Source organism: Pelmatolapia mariae, linkage group LG4 (genome assembly GCF_036321145.2).
Source record: "Pelmatolapia mariae isolate MD_Pm_ZW linkage group LG4, Pm_UMD_F_2, whole genome shotgun sequence".
NCBI classification, from domain to species: domain Eukaryota; kingdom Metazoa; phylum Chordata; class Actinopteri; order Cichliformes; family Cichlidae; genus Pelmatolapia; species Pelmatolapia mariae.
In genome coordinates, this window is record NC_086230.1 from 20,550,588 (window position 1) to 20,578,023 (window position 27,436).

Genomic DNA, 27,436 nt, shown 5'->3' on the forward strand with positions numbered 1-27,436 from the left:
CACATGCCTCCTCCATTGCCTGTAAAAGGGATATGCATTGATGGGGATGACGGTCATAGACCTTCCAGCTCCAGGCAGAGAAGGATTCAATTGGAATCTTCAATTGGATTCAAGAATGGAGAGTATGGGGGGAGGTTGAGTACAGTGAAGAGTGGGTGATCTGTAAACCAGTTGCGGACCAAAGCAGCCCTATGGAAACTAACGTTGTCCCATATGATGACGTATCTGGTCTGCTCTGGTCTCTGAACATTAGTGAGCATGTCATGTAAGGTGTCCAGGAATGTAATAATGTGTGCAATGTTATATGGTCCCAGGGTTGCATGATGGTGAACAACAACATTTTGACTTATAGCTGCACACATAGTTGTGTTACCACCACGTTGTCCTGGGACATTGATTATGGCACAGTGTCCAATGATGTTCCTGCCGAGTCTCCTCGTCTTAGTGAGGTGAAAACCAGCTTTGGAAGAAGGATAGTTGTTCTAAAAGTCATTGTTACTGTTGTAAGTGGTTTTACTTTTTCTTCTTGATTATTGTTATTTCATATATTCATTTTGCAAAGTTTTTTTTTCTTTTTCTACTTAACCCCTTTAACTCATTTGAACTTTGTCATACAGACAACAATGATCCAAGACAATTTCTACATTTAACAAACATCCAGCCATTCTCGTCAGCCCTCCCTGCTTTTCTCATTCCCTGATCAGTGTCTGTACATGTGCAAGTCAGGTTTTACTTGCTTTCTGACAGACAGTCTTTTGCTCCAATAGAACCATTCATGTCTAGCTTTTTTAAAAAAAAAATCTGAATCTGTTTTTCTTTAATCATGCTGGTTGTTGCACTTCTCCTCTTGCCTGCTATTTTCATCCTCCATAACTGACCATTTTTGGACTTGACCAAACAGCCGAGCACACTAACAAAATTGAAGTTTTGATCAATCTGTGCATCTATGTAACTGCTCTACTCATTCAATTTCAGCTGAAAGGCCTAATTTATAAAGTAGGAGTGGTTTATCTGAAATTTCAATTCATCTTTCAGTTTTGAATCTTGGTCATGGATGATTTTGTGCAAAGCAAACTGACTGAATGGAAACTAAGTGAAAGGATAGTGACATTTGAAAGTAAATTATTAAATTTGTTTTGTTTAACATATTTCATTTATTGTGGGTACATATATTGATACTTTTATGTAATATTAACCATGAAACAGAGCTTTTCTCTTGCTTTTCTCATTTGGTGTAAAAACTCTTAGCAGTTTGCTTAAAACACAGAGAATTAAAATGCATTCAATTTATACACCAATGCAGAACTCCTTTAAAAAGGTATTTCTGAACTAATTTTATGAATAATCCTTATTCCTACTAAATAGTAGGAATAGTCTAAATAGTCTGTACCAGTTGAGGGGTGGAGCAGCGGGTTCAGGTGACAGCGGCAAGGGAGGCTGGGAGAAAGAGCTGATACCTGTCACGCCGATTACATTTCTCCCTATTTTAGAACTGAGAGCGAAGTGAGAGAGCTGTGGCAGTGAGAGTTGGAGTGTGTGAAACGAATGGCTTTGAGTTGTGAATTGAATAAAGAGGATTATTGAAACGTGACGCAGAACTGTCTCCTTGTGTGTGCCCGCGTCGTAACGCGGATCAGTAACAGAGTGTTACAGTGGCGCCCAGCTTGCCGCTACGATATGTCAAACCCACAGAACCTCCAGTCAGCTCAGATACTGGTTCAAATGATGGCCGAATTGGCGGCCTTACAGCAGCAGCAGGCGGTAGTGTACCGGCGTCATCTGGAAGACCTGCAGGCCCAGACTGAGCAGCAGACACGGGTGCTACAAAACCTTTTGGCTCAGTTTGGGGCCGCTGCGAATCCGCCCCATCTAGATCGGCTGAAACTCTCCTCAGAAGACCAACGTTGCCGGTTCTGTGGTTGCCGCATGGGAGCAAGATCGCCGGCAGGGGAGGTGAGCGTCCGCCAAAGAGTGTTTTTTTTTTTTTTTTTTTTTTTACGTCTAGTATATTTACTTGTATCAGTAATTACACTTTAGTCAACAGGGTTTATGAAGGGGTTATGTATATTGTAACGATGGTTAAATGTTATGTTACAGTCAGGTTGGTTATCTCTGCACACTGTTGTTTCTTTAAGATACATGTTTGGTTGTGTTGCAGGAAAAAGGGGAGTTAATGTGTGCAGGAAGGGGAGGGGGGGTCCTGGTTGTTGTTGTGTGTGACTGTGCGGGGCTGAAGTGAGGTGTTGTATGAGAGCACTCTCCCCGGAGTTAACGGGCCGTTTGCCTGTCACCGAATAAACGGACAAACTGAGACCAAAATGTCTGGTTCTTGAGAACGTTACAATATCAAACAAAGAAATTATCTGTTTTCTTAGTATCTTTATGACTTTATGCGTATTTGTACCCATATTGTCATCAATCCAGTTCTTATATATATATATATATATATATATATATATATATATATATACATATATACATATATATATATATATATATATATATATATATATATATATATACATATATATAGAACTGTGATGTTATAGTTGTTAAATTTTGCTGCTCTTGGCTAGCTCTCTCCTGGAAAAAACACTTTAATTGTCGATTACTTTTTATCCAGATAAATAAAGGATATATAACATTTAATTTGCCAAAACTTGACGACAGCAGCTACTTTGTGATAGGAATGATCTCTAAATTACTTGATGTTCTTCGTGAGATATATGATTGACCTGTTTTTGACAGATTTTAATGTCATTTAAAATCTGTCACCGAATTTATAACAGCTTAAATTCCGTGCCAAGGTAGGTTCCCCCTGCGTCGGAAGCACACATTCTTCATATTTAGTTCTGAAACTCTTCTAATAATTGTTATATTCTGGTCTCATTCACAACAGACTCCAGAATATCTATTTCCTACCCAACGGGGTAGTGAGGTTTATTAATAGGTCCACAGCAACATACAGTCTGCGCCAACACTCCTTACTTGTGTGACACTCTAAAACGTCCGTGCAGCAACACAATCTATTGTGGAACAACCATCTTACAAACAATAATTCACATTATTACATGCCTTCTTTTTTTTCCTTTTTTTTTTCTTGGAAAAAAACCATTTTTGTTTTGATTTGTCCTTCTTCTTACTGAGGGAGAAAACAATATGAAACACTCAAAGAATACAAAAACATTCCACTATTCCAACATGTACATTTCTGCAAACTGTAGTGAACATCAATTTCCACACAAGACATAACTTTTCCCCTCCAACAATAAAGACTGTCAAGTCCTCATTATGTAACATAGTCCTTGTACCGAAGTGGTGGAACCACTTTGCGGCCTGACCTTGTCCGGATACCCCCTGATACCTTGTCAGTCTTGATCTGCTGCTCACGACTTTCTGACGGAGCCGTCACTGAGCTGCTCAGTGCCCCAGTGTCTGTCATGGCATTTTCTGGATCCATCACGCCTGCATGTCTTAGGTGCCTCCGATTCCTCCTCAGGACACTTCCAGAGTCCAACTGAACCTCATAGGACCTCGGGTCAACAGTCCCAATCACCACCCCCCTGCTCCAAGTGGAAAGGCGGTCAAAAGGCTGAACTCTGACACTGTCCCCAAGCTTCAAAGAGTCCATGTCTCGTTTTGATCGGTCATAGCACACTTTTTGGCGCTTCTGTTTCACCTCCAACTCCCGCAGGGCTGGAATGACTTTTGGCCTTAGCAGGGTCGTCCTGGTTGGCAAAAGCGTCCGTGTCCTCCTGCTGAGCAGCCTCTGAGCTGGGCTGGTCTCCAGGCCTTGTGATGGTGTGTTGCGATGGTCCAGAATCGCAAGATACGGGTCCTGCCCCGCCATTTTTGCCTTTAGCAGCAGCCTCTTTGCTGTCTTTACTGCTGATTCAGCCTTCCCATTACTCTGAGGGTAACCTGGTGAAGAGGTTTTGTGCTGGAAATCCCACAGTCGACTAAATCTCAGAAACTCACCAGACGTATATTGTGGTCCATTATCTGAAACAACAATGTCTGGGATGCCCTGTCTGGCAAAGTGAGCCTTCAACTTCCTAATCACTGTGGTGGACTTAGTGTCCGGGAGATAGTCAATTTCCCAGAAGTTTGAATAGTAGTCCACTGTGATAAGGTAGTCCTTGTTGTCAAACATAAACAGGTCTGAGCCCACCTTAGCCCATGGTCTAGTCGGGATCTCGTGTGGGACCAAAGTCTCTTTCTGCTGTCTGTAATCAACTGACCTGCAGATGTCACACTTAGTCACATAAGTCTTAATTTGTTCATTCATGCTTGGCCAATACACACACTCTCTGGCTCTCCTTAGACAACCTTCTACACCTAGGTGTGTCGAGTGTAGTCTGGCTATGATCTGCTGTCTCATGGCAGTCGGGACAACAACACGTTCACCTCTAAACACAAGTCCATCCTGACTACTCAGTTCATCCTGAAACGAGAAGTATGGTCTGATGTCACCGTCAGTGTCTCTTTTGTCAGTCGGCCAACCTCTGTGAATTGTATCTATGAGGCTCTGTAGTGCTTTGTCCTCCTGTGTAGCAGTCCTTATGCTATTCAGTCTATCAGGTGAGATGGGTGCATGCGTGACCATGTTAATGCTCTCTATTTCCTCCTCTATGGAGCCCTGTGGTGAGCACTCTGGAAGATATGCCCTACTCAACGTGTCTGCTAATAACATGTCTTTGCCTGGCACATACACCACATCTAAGTCATATTTCTGAATGCGCATAAGCATCCGCTGCAGCCGTTTGGGTGCACTCAACAGCGGTTTTCTTACAATGGTCTCTAAGGGTTTGTGATCACTGTGTACTACCACTTTACGACCATACGTGTACTGATGAAACTTCTCCATACTGAAAACTACAGCCAAAAGCTCCTTTTCTATCTGGGCATAACCTTGCTCTGTACGTGTAAGAGCTCTACTCGCAAAAGCCACAGGCTTACCCTTCTGCATGAGTGCTGCACCTAACCCTTTGTCAGAGGCGTCACATTGTACTGTCAGCTCTTCCTCTGGGCAGTAGTATTTCAGGACTGGAGCCACTGCTATAGTCTCTTTCAGTCTCTGGAATGCGTCTTCATGTCGCGTCGTCCAGTTCCACTCACTGTCTTTGTGTGTCAGTTGTCTCAGTAAGTCACAGTGATCTGACAGATGTGGGCAAAACTTCGCTAAGTAGTTCACCATACCTAACAGTCTCTGCACTGCCTTCACGTCTGGAGGTCTGGGCATCTGCTCTATAGCCCTAACCTTCTCTGGGTCTATTTTCAGACCGTTGCATGTCAGCTGATGTCCAATGTACGTGGTCTCCTTCTGTTTAAGTTTAAACTTGTCTGCGTTTAACTTAATGTTTTTCTGCCTGCAACGAGTCAAAAACTGTCTCAGCTTCTCGTCATGGTCATGCACTGCTTCAGCATCTGTGTCCCCCTGACCCGTGATCAGCACATCATCTGCAATGATGTAGATCCCTGCCAGTCCATCCAAAGCTTGTGTGAGCTTTCTCTGGAACACTTCCGGAGCTGGACTTATCCCCATTGGCATCCTCAGCCATCTGTAGCGTCCAAACGGAGTCGAAAATGTTGTCAGGTAGCTCGACTCCTCCTCCAGTTTCACGTGCCAGAATCCACTCTTCACGTCGCAGACAGAGAACACTTTAGCCTTTGACAGATCTGGCAAAATGTCCTCAATGGTGGGCAATGGGAAGTGGCTCCGTTGTAGGGCTTTGTTTAAGGGTTTTGGATCTATGCACACCCTTAAGTCCCCACTCTGCTTTTGGACCACAACCATCCCACTGATCCAGTCTGTGCTGCATTCTACTGGCGTAATGATCCCTCTGCGCTGAAGATCTTGAAGCTCCTTTTTTAACAGCTTTATCATCGCAATAGGGACACGCCGTTTTGGTAACTGCACTGGTTTCACAGTTTCATCCACTTCGAGCCTTAACTCTCCCTCCAAACAGCCATCCCCTGTGAAGACATCGGCATATTCTGCTTTAATCTGATCCATGTTCCACTCATTGGCTGTTGGGTGCTCTGAAGTAACGATGCTGTCCAGTTTCATGATGTTTTCATAGTGCACCTTTATGAGTTTCATTGCTTCGCTGGCCCTCTTGCCCAGCAGTGGTACTTTACAGTCTTTGTCAACCACTTGAAACTCCAACCGATACAGTTTCTGATTTCTCGGGTTACGTAGCTTAACTTTGCACTTTCCCAATGGCTTTATCTTACTTTTGTTGTACATCATCAACACTGTCTGTGTGTCCTCCAACTGTGTGTTCGGGCTTAGCATGTGGATTGGCATTACATTACAACTGGCACCACAGTCAATCTGAAAATTTACAATCTCTTTGCCCATCAACATGCCTGCAAAGAGTTGAGTGCCTCTCACTTTGTCAGTGTTCTTTGTAGTTGAATCATGTGTGTCTGCCTGTGTAACACAGAGAACGTCCTCATACTCATCACTCTCACATGCTGTCACGTTGTGTACATTCGTCCTTCTTTTCTGCTCTGAACGTGCCGTGCATTTAACTGCAAAGTGGTTTTCTCTGCCACACTTTTTACATTTCTTCCTGTATGCTGGACATTTTTCCTTCTTTTTTTCATGTGTTCTGCCACAGAACTTACAGTCCACTGCGTCGCCGATCTGTTTCTGGTGCGCAGCTCCACGCACAGCATGCACCTCCTCCACTGCAGCTCCCGAAATGGTTTTGCTGTTTTCCCGCGACAGCTCCGCGGCTCTGCAGTGCTGTATGCATGCATCCAGTGTCGTGTTTTTCTCACGCAGCAGTCTCTCCCTCAAACTCGGGTTGTTAAGTCCACATACAATCCTGTCACGAATCAGTGAGTCTCTTATTACTCCAAAATTGCACGTTTTTGTCAGCAGCTTTAGCTCCGTCACATAGCTGTCGATTGTCTCACTGGTGCCTTGGTTTCTCGTGAAGAACCGATAACGCTCCACAGTTTCATTAACCACAGGGTTGCAATGATTATCAAACTTCTCGATAATGTCCTTAACTGTCCACTGATCTCTCGCCATGTCGCCCATTAGCGTGTCTAGCAGCTCCCTGCCGCTCTCACCAACGAGGTAACTGAACAGGCTTACTTTTTTCTGTTCTCCGTCTGAGTCCATGGTCAGCTCCACATAGAGCATAAACTCGTCTCTCCAGGTCTTCCATGTCCGCGATAGGTTACTGGAGTCCAATAGCAGCGTCGGCGGCGCTTTAAGGCCCTCCATGCCTCGCGGCGGTGCTAACTCAATTAGCCGCTAGTTGCTCACCGCTCCGACAGGCGTCTCCCGGGGGTCCACTCCGGCCGTGCTGCTCACTCCGCTGCCTGCTCCGCTGCCACCATGTTATATTCTGGTCTCATTCACAACAGACTCCAGAATATCTATTTCCTACCCAACGGGGTAGTGAGGTTTATTAATAGGTCCACAGCAACATACAGTCTGCGCCAACACTCCTTACTTGTGTGACACTCTAAAACGTCCGTGCAGCAACACAATCTATTGTGGAACAACCATCTTACAAACAATAATTCACATTATTACAATAATGACTTATTGCTCCTGAAATTTCGGAGGTTTTAGCTGTCTACAGTTACACAAGGATACAAATAATTATCAGTCAAAATGTCCTTGGTTTATTGAAATAATAAACACCTGAGAACAATAAATGTATCATTTTCTGTTGTAACCCACAAACTGAACGGTAATGTAATGACACTCATTTTTCACTTATTCACTAAAACAGTTCATTACTTCCACGTCTAAGTTGGTTGTAATGGAGGCGGAATCAGTTGAATCCCAGCGAACGCTCCCGATGCAAGGGAAACAAATTCTGTCGGGGATACCTACCTTGGCAAAACAAGTGAAACCTGCAGTCAGCTGAGACTGAAGAAGTCACTTGGATGAGTGACGAAACGTTTCTCCAACTAAAAACAATGAACTTTTTGGGATACCAGTTTTGGTTTCTTTGTTACTCCTGGATTCATCAAAAAGGCAACCTGGCCCTCATGGTAAATGCCGCTGCTTTAAACAGTCATAGCAACATTTACTGTAATCGAAACAAATATCCAGAATATATCATGGCTCAGATTTGATTGAATATAATTACCCTTTAGTGTTAACTGTGAAAGGGATACTGTACAGTTACTATACTTAAACTACAAGTAGAAGTGATAGCGACTTATCATTTTATTATTTCTGTCCTTGGTTTTAATTAATAATCCAAAGGAAAAAAAATCCCCCCCAAACACTTAAAAGTCATGAAAATTCATTTAGATTTAGCAATTTGATGATTCATCCACCTTAAGCATTATTTAAAGTAATGCAATAGTTACTTTTCCTAGTAATAACTTACTTTTATAATATTGTAACCCAGATACTAATTAAATACTTTTTTGAAGAAGTAACTATAAGTAATTACCTTTTCAAAGCAATTTGCCCAATACTGGTAACAATATTTAGCATATTTTTAGTTAATTCTGTACTAATATAGATTTGAATTGTTTTGATTGTGGTAGGAAGAACAAAACTCAAATCAGGAACCAGTCATTCCTTTTCAAGTAAGTTAAAAATAGTTTTGTTTCCTTGAGATTTAGTATCTATATGACAAATACAATTTCAATACATGTTTAAGTGCTCAGTGTTGTATTCGGCTTTTCACTTTTTATCTGCAGTGTAAACAGGAACATGAAGAAGCAGCTGGTTTGGTTCAGGTAAGGGTTATACTGAATTTCAGACATATGAGCCAACTACCTGAGACAAAGTAAAGCTCCATTCTCCATTCTGTGGTCTACAGAGACTGACCACTCTCTACAGAAACCAATAAATGACTGAATCTAAAAACTTAATTCATAGGGGGTTTGTGAATATACATTTTGCCCTAGCTAGGGGGTTTGCCAACCATCTCTGTAGGTCTTTGGGACTGGGACTTAATTATGCGAAAGAATTGTCTTGAAGGATCACAGATGTTTACTAAGAAAAAGGTAATTTATAATGTATTCTTCACCATCTTCTGGTTGAAAACATAAATGCATTTAAGTTTGTTGATTGTAAAACTTGTATGTTAATGTCTTTCAAATTTTGTTAAAGAACAATGCCAATGCTAATAGTGATAATTTCCTGTATAACTGATATTCATCCTCAGGTCTTGCCATCCACAAGTGATACAGGTGAGACACATGCATCATATTTATTGCATCTCATATTATTCTGTTTGCAAAAAATATTGATGCCTTTCAATCTACATAACTTTACTAAGAATAACTTTCAATGCTGAGAGAAATGTTTTTTTGCTCTTATTTTTTTTGTTGTTTTTATCCAATCAGGAAAGAGAAAATCAGACCTTCAAAGTGACCCCAGCAGGTTGCAGTCACCAGCTAAGCGACAGCGTCTGTCAATGCCAGGATTTGCAGGTATTTACGTTTCTTTCTAAACAGTGTCACAGTTTAAGTCACCATAGGGTTAAATTTCTGTGCAGCACAATTTGTCCAACATGCCAGTTTCATCTTTGATGCTAGAAATTACTTTTTCTTTGGGCTGTTGTCAAAATTTAACAGTCACATGATGCATGATATACTAAGTTTGATTGGTAAGTGGTCACATTATGCTCCTGACATACTTTGATTCACACAGGTTGGTTTTGTTTGTATTTTTAAAATGAGATTTTACATTTTCTGTTTATTCTAGTTTATAATTCCTTCCAAATAGTTCTTTACCTTTATGTCCACAGAAGCAATCATATTTTCTGATGTGAAAAGCATCATGAAATTTGTACATTCCAGACTAAATGACCAAGACAAACTCAGTGCTTTCTTAAAGTGAGTATTTTTTTTTTCATATTTTGTAATGTATGGGCCTGGTTCCACTCCTGATCATGTGATAGCTTCACAAACAGATCAAAGACAGATTGTTTTTAAAGATAGCAAAAATGTCTAAATATACATACTCAGAAGCTACTAGTTATGTGTAATTTAATCCAATTAAACTTTATGAATGTCACAATGGTTACACCAAGATACAGTCACAGGAATGAATAACCACATCGATGAGGATTTAGAGTCACCAATTAACCTAAACGAACTAATTGCATGTCTTTGGACTGTGGGAGAAAGCCAGAGTACCTGCAGAGAACCGAGGCAAACATGGAGAGAACATGTAAACTCAAAACAAAAAGGCCCCCGATAGTGGTGTGAGACAACAGTGCCAAACATCAAGTCATCGTGCTGTCTGTACATGAACCCTTTTGATTCAATATTCACCAATTTTTTTTCTTGTGTCAGTCTGTTTGATGTGTCGGTTCTTTGTTTAGTTTTTTTACGTTATACTTTTGACTTACAGCTGTACAATTATAGTTGACGGAATGATTCAGTAGTAAAACAAACCATCCAAATTAAGACCAACAAAGACTGATATTTTCTGCTGTTCCTGGCATCTACCAACTCTTTGGGAAAACATTTTCAGTTTAGGTGACACAAAAAGGAAGGTGTGGATCAAAACAAAATTCAGTAAACAATTGGTGGCACAAGTGTATAAAACTGAAATATGTAGTGATAATTCATTTGATAATAACTACCATTATTACCATTATAACTGTCTTTTAAACTCTTTTTTTTAACGCATGCTTAAAATGTTTTCATGACTGAAACAATTAACCCATATTTAAAATCTTGTTCAACAGGAAAAAGATCAGTGATTTGGAGACAGACAAGAGGGAGCTGGTTGGTGTCTTTGGTAAAACTGGGGCTGGAAAGAGCTCTTTGATAAATGCCATCATCAAAGAGAAAAATCTTTTACCCTCAGGAAGTATCAATGCCTGCACCTCAGTCATGATCAAAGTGGAAGCTAACACACGTAACTTAAAGTATGAGGCAGAAATTGAGTTCATCACAAAGGAGGTAAAATGAATTCCCAAAGTTCGATTTGTACTTTAAGCAAAATCATGTGTTACACTGCAGTTCTTGGGGCATAAGGCTTGGTACATACCTCAATAAATGGCATGTCATCTATTTTTGTAGGAGTGGCGTGATGAGCTGTGGTCATTTCGTCAGTTTCTTGACAATAATAAAAATCAGGAAAAGGAAGATGATGATTATCATGATGCTGTTGAAAAGCTGTCAGCACTGTATGGAGAAGACTGGAGAAAGTCCTTTGAAAACCTCATGGATCGCAAATATTTCAAAGAAATTCCAGAATTTCTCCAATCCAAGCAGAAGATTTTGACATGTGAATCAGTAAGACAAAAACTCTCATATTACTTTATAGGAAGCATTCTTGCAAGTGTTGCACTGTGAGCGTCAGCACTGAACAACTCCGCTGTGTTCCAGACTGACTATAACAGACAGCCATGATAGACTAAATACTGGGGATGCTGTGCTAGTTTCACCTGTGTTCTTCACAGGTGAAACTAGGACAACCTGGACAAAAAAGCGAACTGAAGAAATTAACAAAAAACTAAGAAGTAGAAACAAAGCTCATTTCTGAAAACAGAATTCAGCATAGATTCAAAAATCCAAAAAATAAACACACTAAAAATAAGATCCAGTGATTACAACAAAACAGATCCTACTGAGATCCCACAATGACATTTAGATGATCACATCTAAATGATCATATCTAAATGAAAAAAAAACTTATCTCCTCTTGTAATAACTGTGGTTAACAGGATCCAAGACTGGTCCAGGTCTATTATGTAGAGCATTATAAACCCTTACCTCTTCACACAACAGATTCCTATTTTAATCAACTCTTACCCGTTTTAATATGCCTGGTTTTAAATTCACTGCTGAGCAAAGTTAGCAAAGACTCATTCAAAGTGGCCATAAACTTTAGTGAATCACTGTCTGATAGTCAATTGCATCAAGAATGGCATAAAGTGGTGTAAAAACCTGACAGTCAAAACATGCCAAGTGATCCACTGTAGTGACCCTTTGTAAATAAGGGAACAGCCTAAAGTAGCTTATTAATGTCTCAAAGTGGTGGACAACTGTGCAAAATGCCCACATGAAGTAGTTTCTGCTAATAGTAATACTAGCTGTTGAAACCAAAACAAAATGCCCACAAAAAACACTGGAGCACAGGGAGCAGTTCAGAATCACCTCAGGGGTCAGCAGCACAAAGGTCCATAAATCAAAGGTTCAGGGGGCCGTCCCAGAGGCCAACATCACGGAACTCCAAAATCCAGAAGTTCAAGGATCCGACTGTGTGGAAAGCAGCAGCGGCATGGAAACAGTTCCGGAGCTCGACCACGCGGAAGGCAGCGGCGGCGACAGAGCAGGTCCCGTGGCTGGCCAAGTGAAAGATGGTGGCAGTGACTGAGTTCAGAAAGCTGTCCATGACAACGAAGAAATCTAGCCAATGGCCTGGAATGTGGCCGGCGACAGCAAGGTGGTGCAGGCTGAGTTGTATCAGATGCAACAGCAGGAGCAGGTGGCGGTGCAGCAGGCAACAGAGTAGAAGCTGCTGATGCCAGTACTAATGGCTGGACAGGCTCCTCAGACCCTCCAGCTGATATGACGTGATGCTGGCCAGGTTCTCCTTAACCCCCAGCTAGAACAGATGAAAGGCCAGATGGTACAGAAACCCCTGGCTGAGACGAAGCTATCTGGAGCTGCGTTAGACAGCCAGCCAGCTCGGGTTGCCTGTCAGGCTGCAGCAATACATAGTCCATTGAGGGCAGGATGAGCTTGCCTGTGCCGTTGGTGGGGGCTACTGTAGAGTGTGGGGACAGCTCGCACGAGCTGTCAGCAGAGACAGGAGGCTGAGACAACCCAGCAGAGCACTCAGTGAAAGCTGCTGTGGACCGTTGGGGAGGCTCGAACAGGCTCTCAGCAAAAACAGAAAACTGAGATGCCTGACAGAGCTCCCAGGGGAAGCAGCAGAGGGAGGCTGAGAGGATTCAGAGCTCTCAGCAGATGAGGGCGGTGGTTGAACAGGTGGCTGAGTAATTGACTTCACTGGTGACTGAGCTAATGAGTTACCTGGAAACAGAGCTAATGTCTGATGCCGAGAACTGAACAGGTAACCGGGCTGGTGACAACACTGGAGCCTGAACTGGTGGCAAAGCAAGTGAATGAGCTAATAACTGAGCTACTGACTGAACTATGGACTGCAGTAGAGGTTGTAGCGGTTGTAGTAATGATGGTGTAGGTTTGCTTACAATAACCAGTCCGTTGTAACTGTATGCCAGGTGTTAATTAGCAGCCAACATGAACGTTCGTACACAGGTAACAGGAAGTACTGTCATAGCCAAGTTACAACTACAATGACATCTGTTGGAAACCTCTGTAAAAGCAGCAACGGCAGGCAGTATGGACAAACATAACGTCACTGTTATCTACACCCCCTTTTTCTTTCGTTTTTTTTTTTTTTCTTTTAGTTTTGGACCTTCAGGCAGACCCAAATCAAACAGCACCACTATTATGGAAGAACTTATCAGGTTATGGATTACAAAAAAATAAAGGTTCATATGTCAGATGAAATTCACTGTAGTCATTGTCATAAATGCAACTTCACAACATAACATGACAGTAAAACACATTTCAAAACAGAAAATACAGCATCAGTGTGCTTTTAATCTAAGTATTTACTATTTGGTATTGACACTCTACCAGATCTGGTTCGGTACAAGTTGTCATCAGAGCGTACTTGGCATTTTTTAGGTTCATTTTACCCAGTGTTTTTCTGTCCTTGATCACTTGTACGGACTGTTTTTTTGCCAAGTTGTGGTGGGTTGATTTGAGCTTGAATCGTTTGTGTTGGTTTGTGTTTTGTTGAGTTCAGTTTCATCTGAGATGTGTCCAGTTCATTTTGTGTTGTAGCGAGCTTTTCCGGTTGAAGCTCGTTCACAGGCAGAAGATGTTGTCTGTTGCGCCTGTATTCCTTTCTGTCTGACTCAACTACACAAGAGCGAGGTTCAGCACATACCTTACTTACAACTCCAATCTTGTCATGTCCTCTCTGTGTTTGTAATCTCACCACCTGGTTTGGTGTTAATGGACTGAGCAGCTTGCTGGACTTATCGTAGTGCTGTTTTTGAATTCTACGCTTTTTTGTGAGTTGAGTTTTGATAGTGGTTTTCACTTTTGCTGTTGGTGTTAACATTTTTTTGCACACAGGAAGGGTTACGTAGATGTAACAGGTTTAAGTAGAACTCAGTTCTATCTCTTTTTGATGTTTCAAGGAGTCTTTTAGCACTCCAGACAGCTCTTTCACTGAGTCCATTTGACTGAGGAAACTCAGGGCTGCTTGTGACATGTAAAAACTCCCAGTGTGTGACAAACTCACGAAAAGTCTGGCTGGTAAACTGGGTGCCATTGTCTGAGTACAGTTTCTGTGGTATCACATGTACTGAGAAGTGGCGTTTGAGTTTGTTAATGACAGAGGCAGATGTTAGGTTTTCAAGTTTATCCATTTCAAACCATCCTGAATACGAATCCACAAGCACAAGGTAGTGGCGGTTGCCCCATTCGAATATGTCTGTGGCTGTGAGGCTTTAGACTGTTGCAAATGCTGCATGATTTGACTTTGACAATAAACTCTGACTTTGAGAACAGTCAGAACACACTGTCCCTTCCTCTCCTTTTAGTAGACTCCATGCCTGGATGTCCATTCTGTAGTTCCAGTAGATAGGTTTCATGTAGTGATGCTGGAACGATGGCTCTGTTGCCTTTCATAATGACATTGTTGTTGATGATTAGTTCATCGTGGTAGCTGAAGAATGGTTTGATTTCTATGGGTACACTACTCAACTTGTTTTGGCCACCCCTGCTGGACGTAACAAGCAAGTGTCTATAGAGTAGCGTAATTGGAGGTGTGTTCGGTAAGCTCTTGTAGGTGTCTTGGTGAGGTGAGCTGAAGTAACATTACCTCGAAGTCGTGCCCCTCTTCCTTTAGAGGTTGCTCATCCCGCGTTGGTGTGTGAAAGAGTGTGTCTGCAATGTGTGTTTGCCTTTATTATATACGAGAGTCAAGCTGAACTTTTGTAATCGTAGCATGTAATCGTATCATGCGCTGTAGCCATGCCGGAACTGTGTGGATAGGTTTGTTTTGGATTGTGACCAAAGGCTGGTGCTCAGTTTCAATCACCAATGGTTTTCTGCAGATGTAGTCTCAAAACCTGTAACATGCGAACACTACAGCTAGTATGTCTGTGAAGGTTCTCAGTCATCCAGGTCATCGTAGTCAAAGGAGCTTGCAAAGAAAAGCGTCTGGACTTCTTTAAGTTACTTGAAGACGTTTCACCTCTCATCCGAGAAGCTTCTTCAGTCAGTTTGACCTTAGAACTGAAGAAGCTTCTCGGATGAGAGGTGAAACGTCTTCAAGTAACTTAAAGAAGTCCAGACGCTTTTCTTTGCAAGCTCCTTTGACTACAGCTAGTGACTCCTTCTCTATCTGAGGGTACCATATGCATACACCACAGGTTTGTTATCCTGAAGGCATGCCGCTCCTAGACTATGCTGGAAAGCATCACATATGAGAGTCACTGTTTTGTGCATGTCATAGTATTGAAGTAGGCACGCTTTAAGTTTGTTGAAAGCATCCTGGTGATGTTGAGCCCAGCTCCACACCACACCCTTGTGAAGCAGCTGATGAAGTGGTGCTGACAGTTCACTTAAGTTCGGGATGAACTTTCCCAGGTAATTGATAATTCCCAGGAAACGGAGAGATGTCTTGTCTTCTGGTGGTGGCATTTCTTTGATCGCAGTGATTTTAGTTGGATCTGCTTTTAGTCCTTCATCTGTGAATATATGTCCCACGTAGTTCATTTCTTTGAGTCTGAACTTGCACTTTTTGGATTCAGTCGGAGTAATTGTCTGGCCCACTCCAGGACTTTTTAAAATTTTTTGTCATGCTCCTCTATTCCTTTTCCTCCCACTAGGAAGTCATCTACAATCACTGTGCATGATTATGAAGTGCCTTGAGGCGACTTTTGTTGTGATTTGGCGCTATATAAATAAAATTGAATTGAATATCCTGTCATGGTCCTGGGTCATTTTGACCCAGCGTTCTTAGTTCTCTTGTGTTTTTGTATTTTGTTCTCTATTTATGCTGTGGTTCCTTGGTTGTTCAGTTTAGTTTATTAGAATTCCCCCCTCATGTCTTTATCCTGTGTCCTCCTCCACGTAGCTCAGTTCCCTTGCCTCGTTCCCCTCATGTTTTATTCCATGTGTTCCCCAGCCCGTTATGTCTGAGCTCTCCCCGTGTTCTCTCCTCCCTTCCTGTCTGCGCCTCTGTGTAATTCCTGTTTTTACTTTGAGAGACTCCTGTCAGTGTACGTCAGTGTTGTGTTTTTCCTGCCGTGTCTCGTTATTATTATCAGTGTCACCTGTGTTCCCCGTGTGCCCCCACTTTCCTCGTTAACCCTCTGTGTATTTATGTCCAAGTCTCCCTCTCTTCGGTGTCGCGTTCTCCCTCATTCATGGCCGTGTGTTTCTCCGTGTAATACGTTATAGTTTCCAGTTTAGTTTGTATGTTTTTTTTCTCTCCAGCAATAAAGCTGTGTTTTGAGTTCATTCCTCCGTGAGCTTGCGTTTGGGTCCAATTCCTGCCTGCCACACAGCCGAATCATGACATATCCCATGAATATCTCTTCCATGTCTCTCTGAAAGACTTCAGAAGCGGTGTTGATGCCAAAGGGCATCCTCAAGAATTTGAATCTGCCGAAAGGTGTTGCAAATGTAGTCAGAAGAGATGAGGCAGCATCTAGTTTGATTTGCCAGAAGGAGCTCTTCGCATCCAGAACTGAGAAGATGGTTGCTCCAAACATCTGAGCAGCTACTTCCTCCACAGTTTGCATGGAATGGTGAGGTCACATTAGTGCCTTGTTCACATTCCTTTGGATCAATGCAGAAATGAACATCATCGGTATTCTTTTCTTTGTTGCAACCATGTTGGATACCAATTCTGTAGGCTCCTCCACCAGTTCAATTACTCCCAAGGCCTGCATTCTTTGGAGTTCCTCTTTAACTCTTTTCTGTATGGGAACAGGAACGCGCCTTGAAAGGTTGACGACAGGTGACATGTTTGGAGTAAATTTCATTGAGTAGGTTACAGGTGAGTCAACGACTTCATCTTTAAACAGGTCTGCATGAAACACTTTCTGTGCTAGTGTCTCATCCTGATCTATGTCAACATGGTAGACTTCCTTGCTGAAACTAAGCAGTTGCATTCGCACGCTGTCCTTTAATCCGAGAATGGATTGCACATCATGTTTTACAACTTGAAATTACAGGTCATATAACTGCCCAGCTAGCTTGCACTTGAGAGTAATTGTGCCTGTGGGCTTAATCTTCGTGCCTCCGAAAGCAACGAGATTTACCTGTTTTTGTGACTTGCTGTTGCAGATGTCTCTTTAGGTGTCTAATGAGATTACGTTGGACTTTGCCCCAGTGTCTACCTTTAATTTGAGGGCCTTATCTAAAACTTTGACTGTGAAATATCCTTCTTTTATGTGTTTGTTCTCACCCTGCATTGTTTGTTCCTCAATGCAAAATGTCTCATAGCTGTCTGGATTGGTATCCTCTGAAATCTGGTTCACTTGTTGCCTCTTTGATGTGGTTTTGCTGATCTGCATTGGTTTGTTTTTTGTTTTTTTGTAATGATTGTATTTTTTGCAAATGTGACACTGTTGTCCAAAAGCAGGACATTGCTCCTGTTTGGCTGAATGTGAACCTCCACAGTTTCTTCAATTTTGAATGTTCATTAGGGGTTTATTTGTTTTCCTCTTGAACTTGCCATGTTTAATCTGTACAGCGTCCACATTAGCAGATGTAATATGTTTTGGTGTAGAGAGGGCTTTGCTATGTTGATCTGTGAGCTCGCTTATTTGGCATATATGCACCACTTTGGCAAGTGCGAGTTCCGTGTCTTTAAGCAGGGAACCGTTGACGCTGTCTCTGGTTATACCACATACTAATCTGTCTCTGATTAGCTCGTCTTGTAGTGCAACAAAGCTGCAGGTTCTGGCCATGTTCTTTAATGTGCTCACATATGCTTCAATGGTTTCACCGGGTTTCTGTTGTCTTTTGTTAAAGTTGTGCCTCTCCATTATGACATTGGTCTCTGGGTTGCAGATCTCCCTGAACTTGTTTTTAGAAATGCGGGGTTTTCCCTCGATTCCATGGCGACTTCTACTACGCCTTCAGCTGATATGACTGCGGGGGCATACATGAATGATCACTCTCTTTTGATGGCCTCTGGTCCCGCCAGATTGAGGAGTATATAGGCCTTAGTATTAGCATTTTTTGTTACTGTGGGCAGCGCTGAGAAAGATGGCATATTCGCGCTCAAACTTACGCCAGTTTTCAGCGACGTTGCTGTCAAAGATGAGAGGATGGTGGCTGAGTTAAGCCTTCTGAGCCTTCAGAACACAAGGAAAACAGCTGGACGGGCTCAATTGAGCTTCCAGTGGAGACAGGAATGGGTGCAGGCACCTTCTGAACACTAGCCGCTCCCACTCGAGGATTAGGTACAGGTGTGGAGACAGACTGTGACCTGGCAGTATGGGCTCAAATTGTGGTCATAAATATTTTGCACTTGTAAATCAGTTGTGTATTTGTAAATCAGGATTTGTATGTGTAAAAAGAATTTGTGTGAGTGTAAAAAAGATACGTGTGAAACTCTGCACTCAAGTTTCAAGTTACAAGTATGAATTTTGACCCTATTTTTCTTCCTTTCATCTGATTGGCCAATGTCATGTCAATCACAAATTTAACAATCCAATCAGAGAACAGATGAGTTTGGATATTGGAAGGGTGCCGCCCTCACCCGAGGAACTGGCACGGGTGAAGGAGAAGGCCGGGCCCTAGCTGCTCTGGGCACAGAGATAGGAGGCAGAGGAGGTGGCGCAGAAAACACTGACACATTCAATATAAGCTTGACTTTTCTACCACCACAAATCATAGTGTTTGAAATTACAGTGTCTGAGTTCACACAACAAGGCTTGGAAAACACTGATTCACCAAAGATGGATTCAAAATCCTTTCCGCCATGAAAAACATTATTTGAAACAACAGTCTTTGATTTAGTAGTAGTAGTAGTATTTATTTATTGTCATTGTCAAGAACAATGAAATTGTGTTTGGAGCTTCTACAACAAATAATAATAAATACTAAATTCCCCTTAGACCCAAGTGTGACTATTTAACCCAGTGTGACTTCAGTGCAATGAGACGATCCTTAGCAAAAACATGAGAATATGACAGGTAATGTTCATGGGACATTCAGACAAAGACCTGAGAACAGAACAGTCTTAAATCTTACAGTGTTCACAGTCTGAGAAACATGAGTTTTTCTCCAGCTCAGAAGGAGCAGAACAGAAAAAGGGAAACACCGAACGTGTCTGGGGTGAGTTTATATTCTCTTAAATTAAAAGACACAGCAGGGTCCATTTTATAGCAGCGTGTGCGCCGCTTCCTATGGTCAGAAGAAGCGAGCAGAGTGCGCAGCTGAGCCTCAGACGCTGGGCACAACCAATCAGAGGCCGGAGCATGAGTGCGGAAACGCGGAGGATTCCCACCTGGAGCGGTCAAGGCTTGGGTGCCAGCGGGACCACAGGGAGAGCCTTTTGGCAGCTTTGAGGACCTCCAAAAGCTAGCGGAGTTCCATGGAATAGCCGCTCATAATCCAGAGCGCGCCACGGCTTCCAGCGGAGCTCCCCCTCCAGCTGGGCGATGGCTGCTTCCTGGTGCTTGAACAGTTTGTGGTCTGCTGGGTCCAATATGTGGTCGTGTTGTACTGTCATGGTCTATGGATGCAGACCGTGTGTGGGTTTGTGTTGAGGACCCAGAAGCAGACGGAACTTGAGAACCAAAAACAAGCCTTTATAGGACTGGTGGCAGGTGTTGAAAATGAAAACCAAGGAAACTAAGACCAACCATTAAATACTGACTACTAAGTCCTGAACTATGACAACACACTGTGACAATAAACTATGACCAAATATGGGGTGGGTAACACAGGTAACACGACAATGGGCGACAGAGGACTTAAATACATACATGACGTGATCAGGGGAAGTGGAGACACATGGGGACACCGCTGACTTGAATGAAACATAATGACAACACAGGAGAGGATAACACTGGACACTCTAACATGAGACACGGACCTTCAAAGTAAAACAGGAAACAGGACAGGCACAGACTAGACACTGAACTCAAACTAAGAACAAAACTCTTAACCAGAATAACACTGGATAACAGGATTATAATGTTCAAAACAGGACAACTAATGAATCAGAAAATAAACCATAATGTAGAAAAAACACCAAAACACAAGAAACTGAAAATGCTGGGTCAAAAAGACCCAGAACCATGACACGATGTAATAATTTAAATTTGAGATTAAAAACGAATGACTCGACTTTTAGTGATCAAATTTCCTTAAGCTTTTTACTTTTGTTTTTTATTGCAGGCTAATGAACTCTCTGCAAAATTTGTCAAGTACACAAGAAGTGATTCAAAACAAGGAGAAGGTAATAAAGCAAAAAAGTGGTTTTGGCCACTAGTGAAGTGTGTGACTGTCAGGGTGCCAAACAATCCTTTTCTCCAGCATGTCACACTTGTGGACCTTCCTGGAAATGGTGACTGTAACAAGAGCAGAGATCAGATGTGGAAAGGGGTAATTCACATTTACTGCTCTTTGCTTATACTGCGTTGTCTGTAAACAGTCATCTTTCTATTAAGCACTGAGACATGTTATTCTCCTTTCAGATAGTTGGAGATTGTTCTACTGTGTGGATTGTGACTGAAATTAATCGAGCAGCATCAGAGAAAGAGGCCTGGGAGATCCTGGAAAGTGTCAGTAGTCTGATTGGAAATGGTGGCGAATGCCAGCAAATTCATTTTATTTGCACCAAGTCTGATCTTGTTGATGATTCAGATGATCTGTAAGTACATTTTGCATGCTGATCAACTACAGGGTGTTTCCATATAAGATCAACCCAGGCTAGACAAAGAATGAAGCACAGGGTTGAGCCTTTGTTGTAATGAATGCAGAACATTTGGCTCAAAGGGAGTCTCATAGGCAGATACAGTTTTATAAGGTTTACTGAAGATGGTGGACTGAGTAATAAACAGAATTCCCTGGCCAGAGTGGAACAGCGGAGAGTGGGACAGGCAGTGGAATTTTCTAGTTCTAGAGGGACAGCAAGAGAGAAGAGGGTGAGTAATAACAGGAGAGCAGGAGGAGAAAGAGATGCAAATGACATCATGGCAGCTTTAATGTATGTTGCACATAATGTATGATATTATTGGAAATCATGCATATCCTGGTCCTTACAGTTGAATAATTCAAGAATTCTACATTGTAAAGCAGCATTACACTGTCCTTCAGCAACAAAGTTAAAGTAGTTGCTGTGACAAAAAACCTTTGTATGTAAGCATGGCAGTGTGTGTTGATGTCACGATCCAAATAAAACATGCTGGCCTTTCTCCGAGTGCTTTACGAATAAATGCTACCGATCTCCCATATTTGGAAGTTGTTTGCTTTTTTTAAAGAGAAATGCATTAAACAAATAAAGTCATATCATCATAAATGACTGGACCTGCAAGGCAGACTCACACAACTGAAGCTTAAGAGGTTTAATTACCATGAAACAAGTATATAAAATGAACTGGTGTATTAGCAGAGAGCACCACCCTAAGGTGGTGGTCTGGGAGAGAGTATCCAATAACTCGCAGGGACGAAACAAAATCAAATGTTTTTAGAGAAATTGGGAGTTCTTCTTACTCTGTTTAGAAAAACGGCTGAGACAGAGTCTGTAGTGAACAGGTAAGTATTTTGGTGTGAGGCTCTGACAACCCAGGTTAGCAAGTAGGAGTATGAGAGGATATTAACCAGACCAGACATTTAAAAATAGAATGCAACAAACTGGAGTACCAGCACCATCAGCCAGAGAAACATTGCCACAGCCAGTCTTTAAATACAATCTATGTGTTAACAATGAGTTACAGGTGTGCAACAGTCAGGCAAAGCTCTGCTTGGTCAGAAAGGGAGATTTTACACATTTCCCCAAAAAGGCCAAGAATAAAACAAAACCACCCAGCCTGCCCCAGATTAATGATGGTGATGGTGATGATGATAATAGTGATGATGGTAACAGTACATTTTTGCATATTTCTTGTAGTTCATCAGCTGATATCCATGATCGAATAGTTAAAAGAAACATGCAAGCCAAGGATGGAGTAAGGAAAGAATTCAACAAACGAACCAAGATTAAGGTGAGTTTTATAGGCTGACAGAAAATAATACAGACTCTCCACAGTTGCAAGGATGCTTTAAAATTAAATCATTTTCCCCCAGAAACACTTCACTGATGACAGTTTCAAAGTGTTCACAGTGAGCTCCAGAGAGTTCCTAAAAGGGAAGCATCTAAGTCCAGAAGAGACCGGTAGGTGAAGTCTCAGTGCACATGTTGTTTTAGTTTGCTCTGACTGAAAGAAGAATTATTTATTTTGAATTATAGTGTATAATGTCAAACTGTGGCATTGAAATTTCTTAACAGAAATAACCAAACTTCAGGGATTTTTGCAAGATCTCAATGACTGTCACTCAGAGACAAACTATGTGAATGGAGCTCATAGGATTCTGTCTTTGATTCAAGGAGCCACCTCCAAAGGAGTGGTAAGGTCAAGTAAAAGATACACAACAACATTCGCTTACATGTTGGCATTTTTCATTTGTCTTTGTGTTTACAATTCTGTTTTTTGTTTATTTATTAATTCATGAGTTATTAAGTGATCGATTGATTCATGTATTTTTGCTGTTCTATTTTACTTCTCAGGTTCATTAATCAAGGAGCGTGACTTTTAAAACCAAGTGAAGTTCATAAATCTATAAGAAACAACAAGTATTTTTATGGTTTTATCCCTTCTAATATTTTTCAGGGTGATAAAAAAGGCAGGATTTGTGCAAAACTTGAGATAATCATGATGCTCCAACTTGATAACGTCAGAAAAGAAATGGAAAAGACCTTTCTGGTTTTTGAAAAATGTCTTGCTGATGGCGTTGAGAAATCCAAACGTTCATATGGAGAAAAACTCAAGAATTTCTTGTATCAAGTATGTATTTTAACTCTAGTTGTAACAAAAAAAAACACATTTTACACAAATATATATTTAAATAATTGTTTTGTGTTCCAGGGAAGGAATAGTGGTTTTTGTGGGGTACTGAAGCAGGTTGTTGAGAATGGTGGTGTCCACAAACCAAAAAACGGGAAACTAATAAACCTTAACATGAAGTTGGCTTCATGTCTGACTGACAGCATTGGTGAAGAATTCAGAAAGACCTTCCTGTAATAAAAAAAACCAAGTTCTAAACAGTCACATAATATTATCCAAAATATTTAATTTATTACATACCACATTTTTAACATAAAAATATTAAATAATGATAATAAAATTGCCAGTTCTTTCATTATAAACCAAATTTTTTACATGTTTTAGAAATGACTCAGAATGTGGAGCATTCAACGGAGTCATCAAGACATTTTCACTTAACACCGATTCTCTGATTGAAAAGTACAAAAATACTGAACTGCAGCTCAGATTTCTCAAGACAGAGGTAAGAGATGAAACTTTCCTATACATCAGTTCAGACAGTAAAGTACAGTAAAGTAAAACATGAAAAATTAACATTAGTTTTGTGACTTGTGATTTAAAATGATGTTCATCCATATTTCATGTTTTGTCTCTAAGGAAGAAAAAATGAAGGCAAAACTGAACAGAATCATCCGGAAACGGAAGAAAAAAGTCTACAGCAGTCTGACAGAGACAATTGAGAACATTATGGAAGAAGGCTACAAGAGTAAGAAATAATATTAGGGATTCAAAACTTGGCACTAAAACACATATTTATATTCATCATTATTCGGCATGAGGAATTTGAAGCTTTCTGTGTTACTGTAGAGGCTGCAAAATTTAAAGGAGAAGGCACGCTGTACTGCATGAGGGAGACTATTAAGAACCATGTGCACTCGAAGAAGGACATGTTTGAGCAAGCAAAAAATACCATGTTGGAGAAGTTGCACGATTTGATGGTTTGTCATGTTTTATGAAGAAATATTATGACCGTATTTTGTTTTAGCTCACCTAAAGGCTTTTTCTATGTTGAACTGGATTAGACTTATACAAAAATGTATGTTGCCATTTATATTTTTAATCCAGTCTGAAAAAATTCTAAATGTCATTGTTTTTTACTTTAACACATTTTTATCTGTGATAAGTGATTAGTTTTCTAAAAATAGGAAAACATCCAGGAGATTCTGGAGAAAACTACAAAGGAATCCATTAAATGTTCATTCAAAACTGATGGGAGCTTACTTCCAGGTAAACAGGCTAGTTTGCTGTAATTATTCCTTTTCTCTTCATCTGTGCAATCTTGTACCTGATACCACTGCTGTTTTACCGATTTGTCTATCTATTTTTTTAAATTACCTTATAAGTTACCGAGTCACACACATAATTATGTGAAACACTCTGGGGGGAAACAATTCAAAAAGTGTTTTGTTTTTTAGATGTTTCAACAGAGCTTGATATGGTGAAGAAACATTATGATCAACTTGCAGCCACTCCAGATGATGAAGTGTCCCTTACTGGGTAACTCCTAATATGTTATCAATGGTATTACAATAAATATTTTAAAACTTTACAAAAATGTAAACAATTTTTTGTCCTTAACAGTGTTAACATTTATGTTAACAAGTAAATATGCTGATCAGCATAGGCTACAATGAGTCCATTTTAGGGGAATCTGCAATTTAGCATTTAAACTAATTATAGCAATTAGTATTCTTTAGTGTGAAGAGTTTTACAATCAGTATTAGGATTTAAAAATGTAGACTTTATATTATTTCCATTTCCATTGGTTATTGCTCACTGTCAAACCTTTGCTCTGGGATGTTTCAGATTTGCTGACTGGGTAGAAACAGCAGAAGCCTGGTCACAAACAGGTTTTCCCAGAGGAAGTGCTGATTAAAACAAACAAAAAAAAAAAACAACATCTGATTTGGTCTCAGTAATTTTTTATTTGTTTTCATTTGGTCTTTTTAAAAGTTGTTTGGTGATATTTGACTTTGATTTTGAGAATGTCATTACCAGTGATTTTGGATTTTTATTTCTGTAAGACATGTATCTTGTAATGATTCAAATCTTGAGGCTGACAAAGAAGTTTGAGAAAAACTGAAAGAAATTTACATTACATCACTCTACATATAGTTCAAATCTATCATTTTATTTTATGAGTTTAGTTATGTTTTATCCAGATGACAATGGCAATTATATAGCACATTTCAGTACATGTAAAATCAGTCTACTTAACACAGAAGATAAAAACATGGTAACATTTTATAATACAGCCCACAACTAAGGTGTAATTCCCCTGTAATTAAATGGAATATTGATGTATTTTATCTAAAACTACAATTAAAATTGTAATTTTATTTACCTACAGATATTTAAAGGTAGGGATTTCTAAAATGTTTAGTAGTATAATGTAATGACTCCTGCAATTTATCTTGTAAACGTTGATTGGTCAGTTAGGGTAAGTAGCTCCATCTCCATGCAGCTGCAGGACTAGTTTTATCTCTTTACATTGTATCCATCCTCAAATGTTTAATTTCAGTAGTTCTTTTCACTATGGAATTAATTGTCTGATTGTGAGGTGAAAAGTAGTTTTTCATCTCAACCTTTCACACACAAATATGTGTTTTTTGAAAGGTTTTCATAAATTAGAGCCACAGCAAAGGGTGTTTGTTTTGAAATTATTGATTTATTTGTAAAGTTAGAGTTTCTGTTTTTTTTCAAGGACACATTCAGACTTCTTGTCATGCTCTTTATTTGTTGCTTCCTTGCTCCCAACAACCTTTCTAAACTGTCATCTGTCTTTATTCTTCACAATAAATATTGAAATGCTATTTTATTAAAATGGCTTATATTATGTCCTGGTCTCATCAGTTTTGTTTTCTTCAGTAATTACAAAGTCCACACTGAATCTCTGCTGTGCATATGTGTGTGCATTAATGTAACAGCATGCCAGTGTGTAAACAAAGATCATTGTGAAATGTCAAAAACAGGTTGTGTCTGAAGGCTGCTACTTTTGTGAATATGTGACAAATTATGTTAGAATTATAATTAATTATAAAAAAAATGTTTAAATCTTGGTGAACAATGCACTGAGAAAGAGTCATTATCTAGAAAATGACTTCAGGAAATAGATGTGTTATAAAAGGCGTTTTACAATATGTACCAGTACAGACTTGCCCCTGACGGTTAAGTTGTCCTGGGGCAGGAACCGTTTTTCCTTGTCTTGGCTTCAAGACTCTAGGATAGGAATACTGGATGTATGTAAATAACTTCTTTGCACTATAATCCAGAAATTACATAAAGGGAAACAGAAAATGAACAAAAAAGTAATAAAATCCCACACCTGTGTTTCACATCTGTTGGTAGTCGGGGGTTTTTTTTTTACTTCTGCTGCATCTTGATGCATGCTCAGTCAGACTTACAATGCTTCTAGTTTTGTTTTCTTCAGTAATTACAAAGTCCACACTGAATCTCTGCTGTGCATATGTGTGTGCATTAATGTAACAGCATGCCAGTGTGTAAACAAAGATCATTGTTAAATGTCAAAAACAGGTTGTGTCTGAAGGCTGCTACTTTTGTGAATATGTGACAAATTATGTTAGAATTATAATTAATTATAAAAAAAAAAATGTTTAAATCTTGGTGAACAATGCACTGAGAAAGAGTCATTATCTAGAAAATGACTTCAGGAAATAGATGTGTTATAAAAGGCGTTTTACAATATGTACCAGTACAGACTTGCCCCTGACGGTTAAGTTGTCCTGGGGCAGGAACCGTTTTTCCTTGTCTTGGCTTCAAGACTCTAGGATAGGAATACTGGATGTATGTAAATAACTTCTTTGCACTATAATCCAGAAATTACATAAAGGGAAACAGAAAATGAACAAAAAAGTAATAAAATCCCACACCTGTGTTTCACATCTGTTGGTAGTCGGGGGTTTTTTTTTACTTCTGCTGCATCATGATGCATGCTCAGTCAGACTTACAATGCTTCTAGGTGAGAATACTCTTAAAAAGGTGTTTGAATTTACTGAGAAATCTCATCTAGCACAGCACAAGAAGTCTAAAACCAGGCAACATGGAAAGTTTGACTTACTTTTTATACGTCAGAAACCACTGTTGGGTCTAAACTCAGACCCCGCTGTATCCAGGACTTATTCCCGTGAAAGAAAAACAAGGCAACAGCGATCAATCGGTTTACTTGCAAGGGAGGCCTCGTCGGTATCTCAGCTCATTACGAATGACCCCGACGGTGGCCTCCTCTCTCTGCCTTTTATTGAAAATATTCAAACAATAGTTTACAAACACCTCCCCTCGTAACCCCCCTTGGTTACAAAGACAAG

General features: G+C 40.5%; 1 protein-coding gene across 3 annotated transcripts; it reads left to right on the top strand.

Moving 5' to 3' along the window:
- Positions 1-1,640: 1,640 nt before the first annotated feature.
- LOC134626225 (nuclear GTPase SLIP-GC-like) lies at positions 1,641-26,485 on the top strand. Of its 3 annotated transcripts, XM_063471831.1 has the most exons (21): positions 1,641-1,953; positions 8,533-8,574; positions 8,689-8,727; positions 9,159-9,183; positions 9,340-9,426; positions 9,744-9,831; positions 10,692-10,908; positions 11,029-11,244; positions 20,425-20,631; positions 20,724-20,899; positions 22,139-22,232; positions 22,315-22,402; positions 22,517-22,635; positions 22,899-23,072; positions 23,154-23,305; positions 23,457-23,574; positions 23,709-23,817; positions 23,919-24,049; positions 24,257-24,338; positions 24,527-24,608; positions 24,918-26,437. In XM_063471831.1, the coding sequence occupies exons 1-21, from the start codon at positions 1,678-1,680 to the stop codon at positions 24,985-24,987; spliced, it is 2,592 nt and encodes an 863-aa protein (XP_063327901.1). In that variant the 5' UTR covers positions 1,641-1,677; the 3' UTR covers positions 24,988-26,437. The 3 variants fall into 3 exon arrangements, with proteins under 3 accessions (XP_063327901.1, XP_063327900.1, XP_063327899.1); XM_063471830.1 differs by having other exon boundaries at positions 22,899-23,305; positions 24,527-24,632; positions 24,918-26,485; XM_063471829.1 differs by having other exon boundaries at positions 22,899-23,305; positions 24,918-26,483.
- Positions 26,486-27,436: the final 951 nt, after the last annotated feature.

Bases quoted from the DNA above. Each gene is read 5' to 3' on its own strand.
- LOC134626225 (XM_063471829.1), top strand. From the start codon at position 1,678: ATGTCAAACCCACAGAACCTCCAGTCAGCTCAGATACTGGTTCAAATG. The intron at 10,909-11,028 runs GTAAAATGAATT...CTATTTTTGTAG, and splicing joins TTGAGTTCATCACAAAGGAG to GAGTGGCGTGATGAGCTGTG. The intron at 23,818-23,918 runs GTAAGAAATAAT...GTGTTACTGTAG, and splicing joins TATGGAAGAAGGCTACAAGA to AGGCTGCAAAATTTAAAGGA.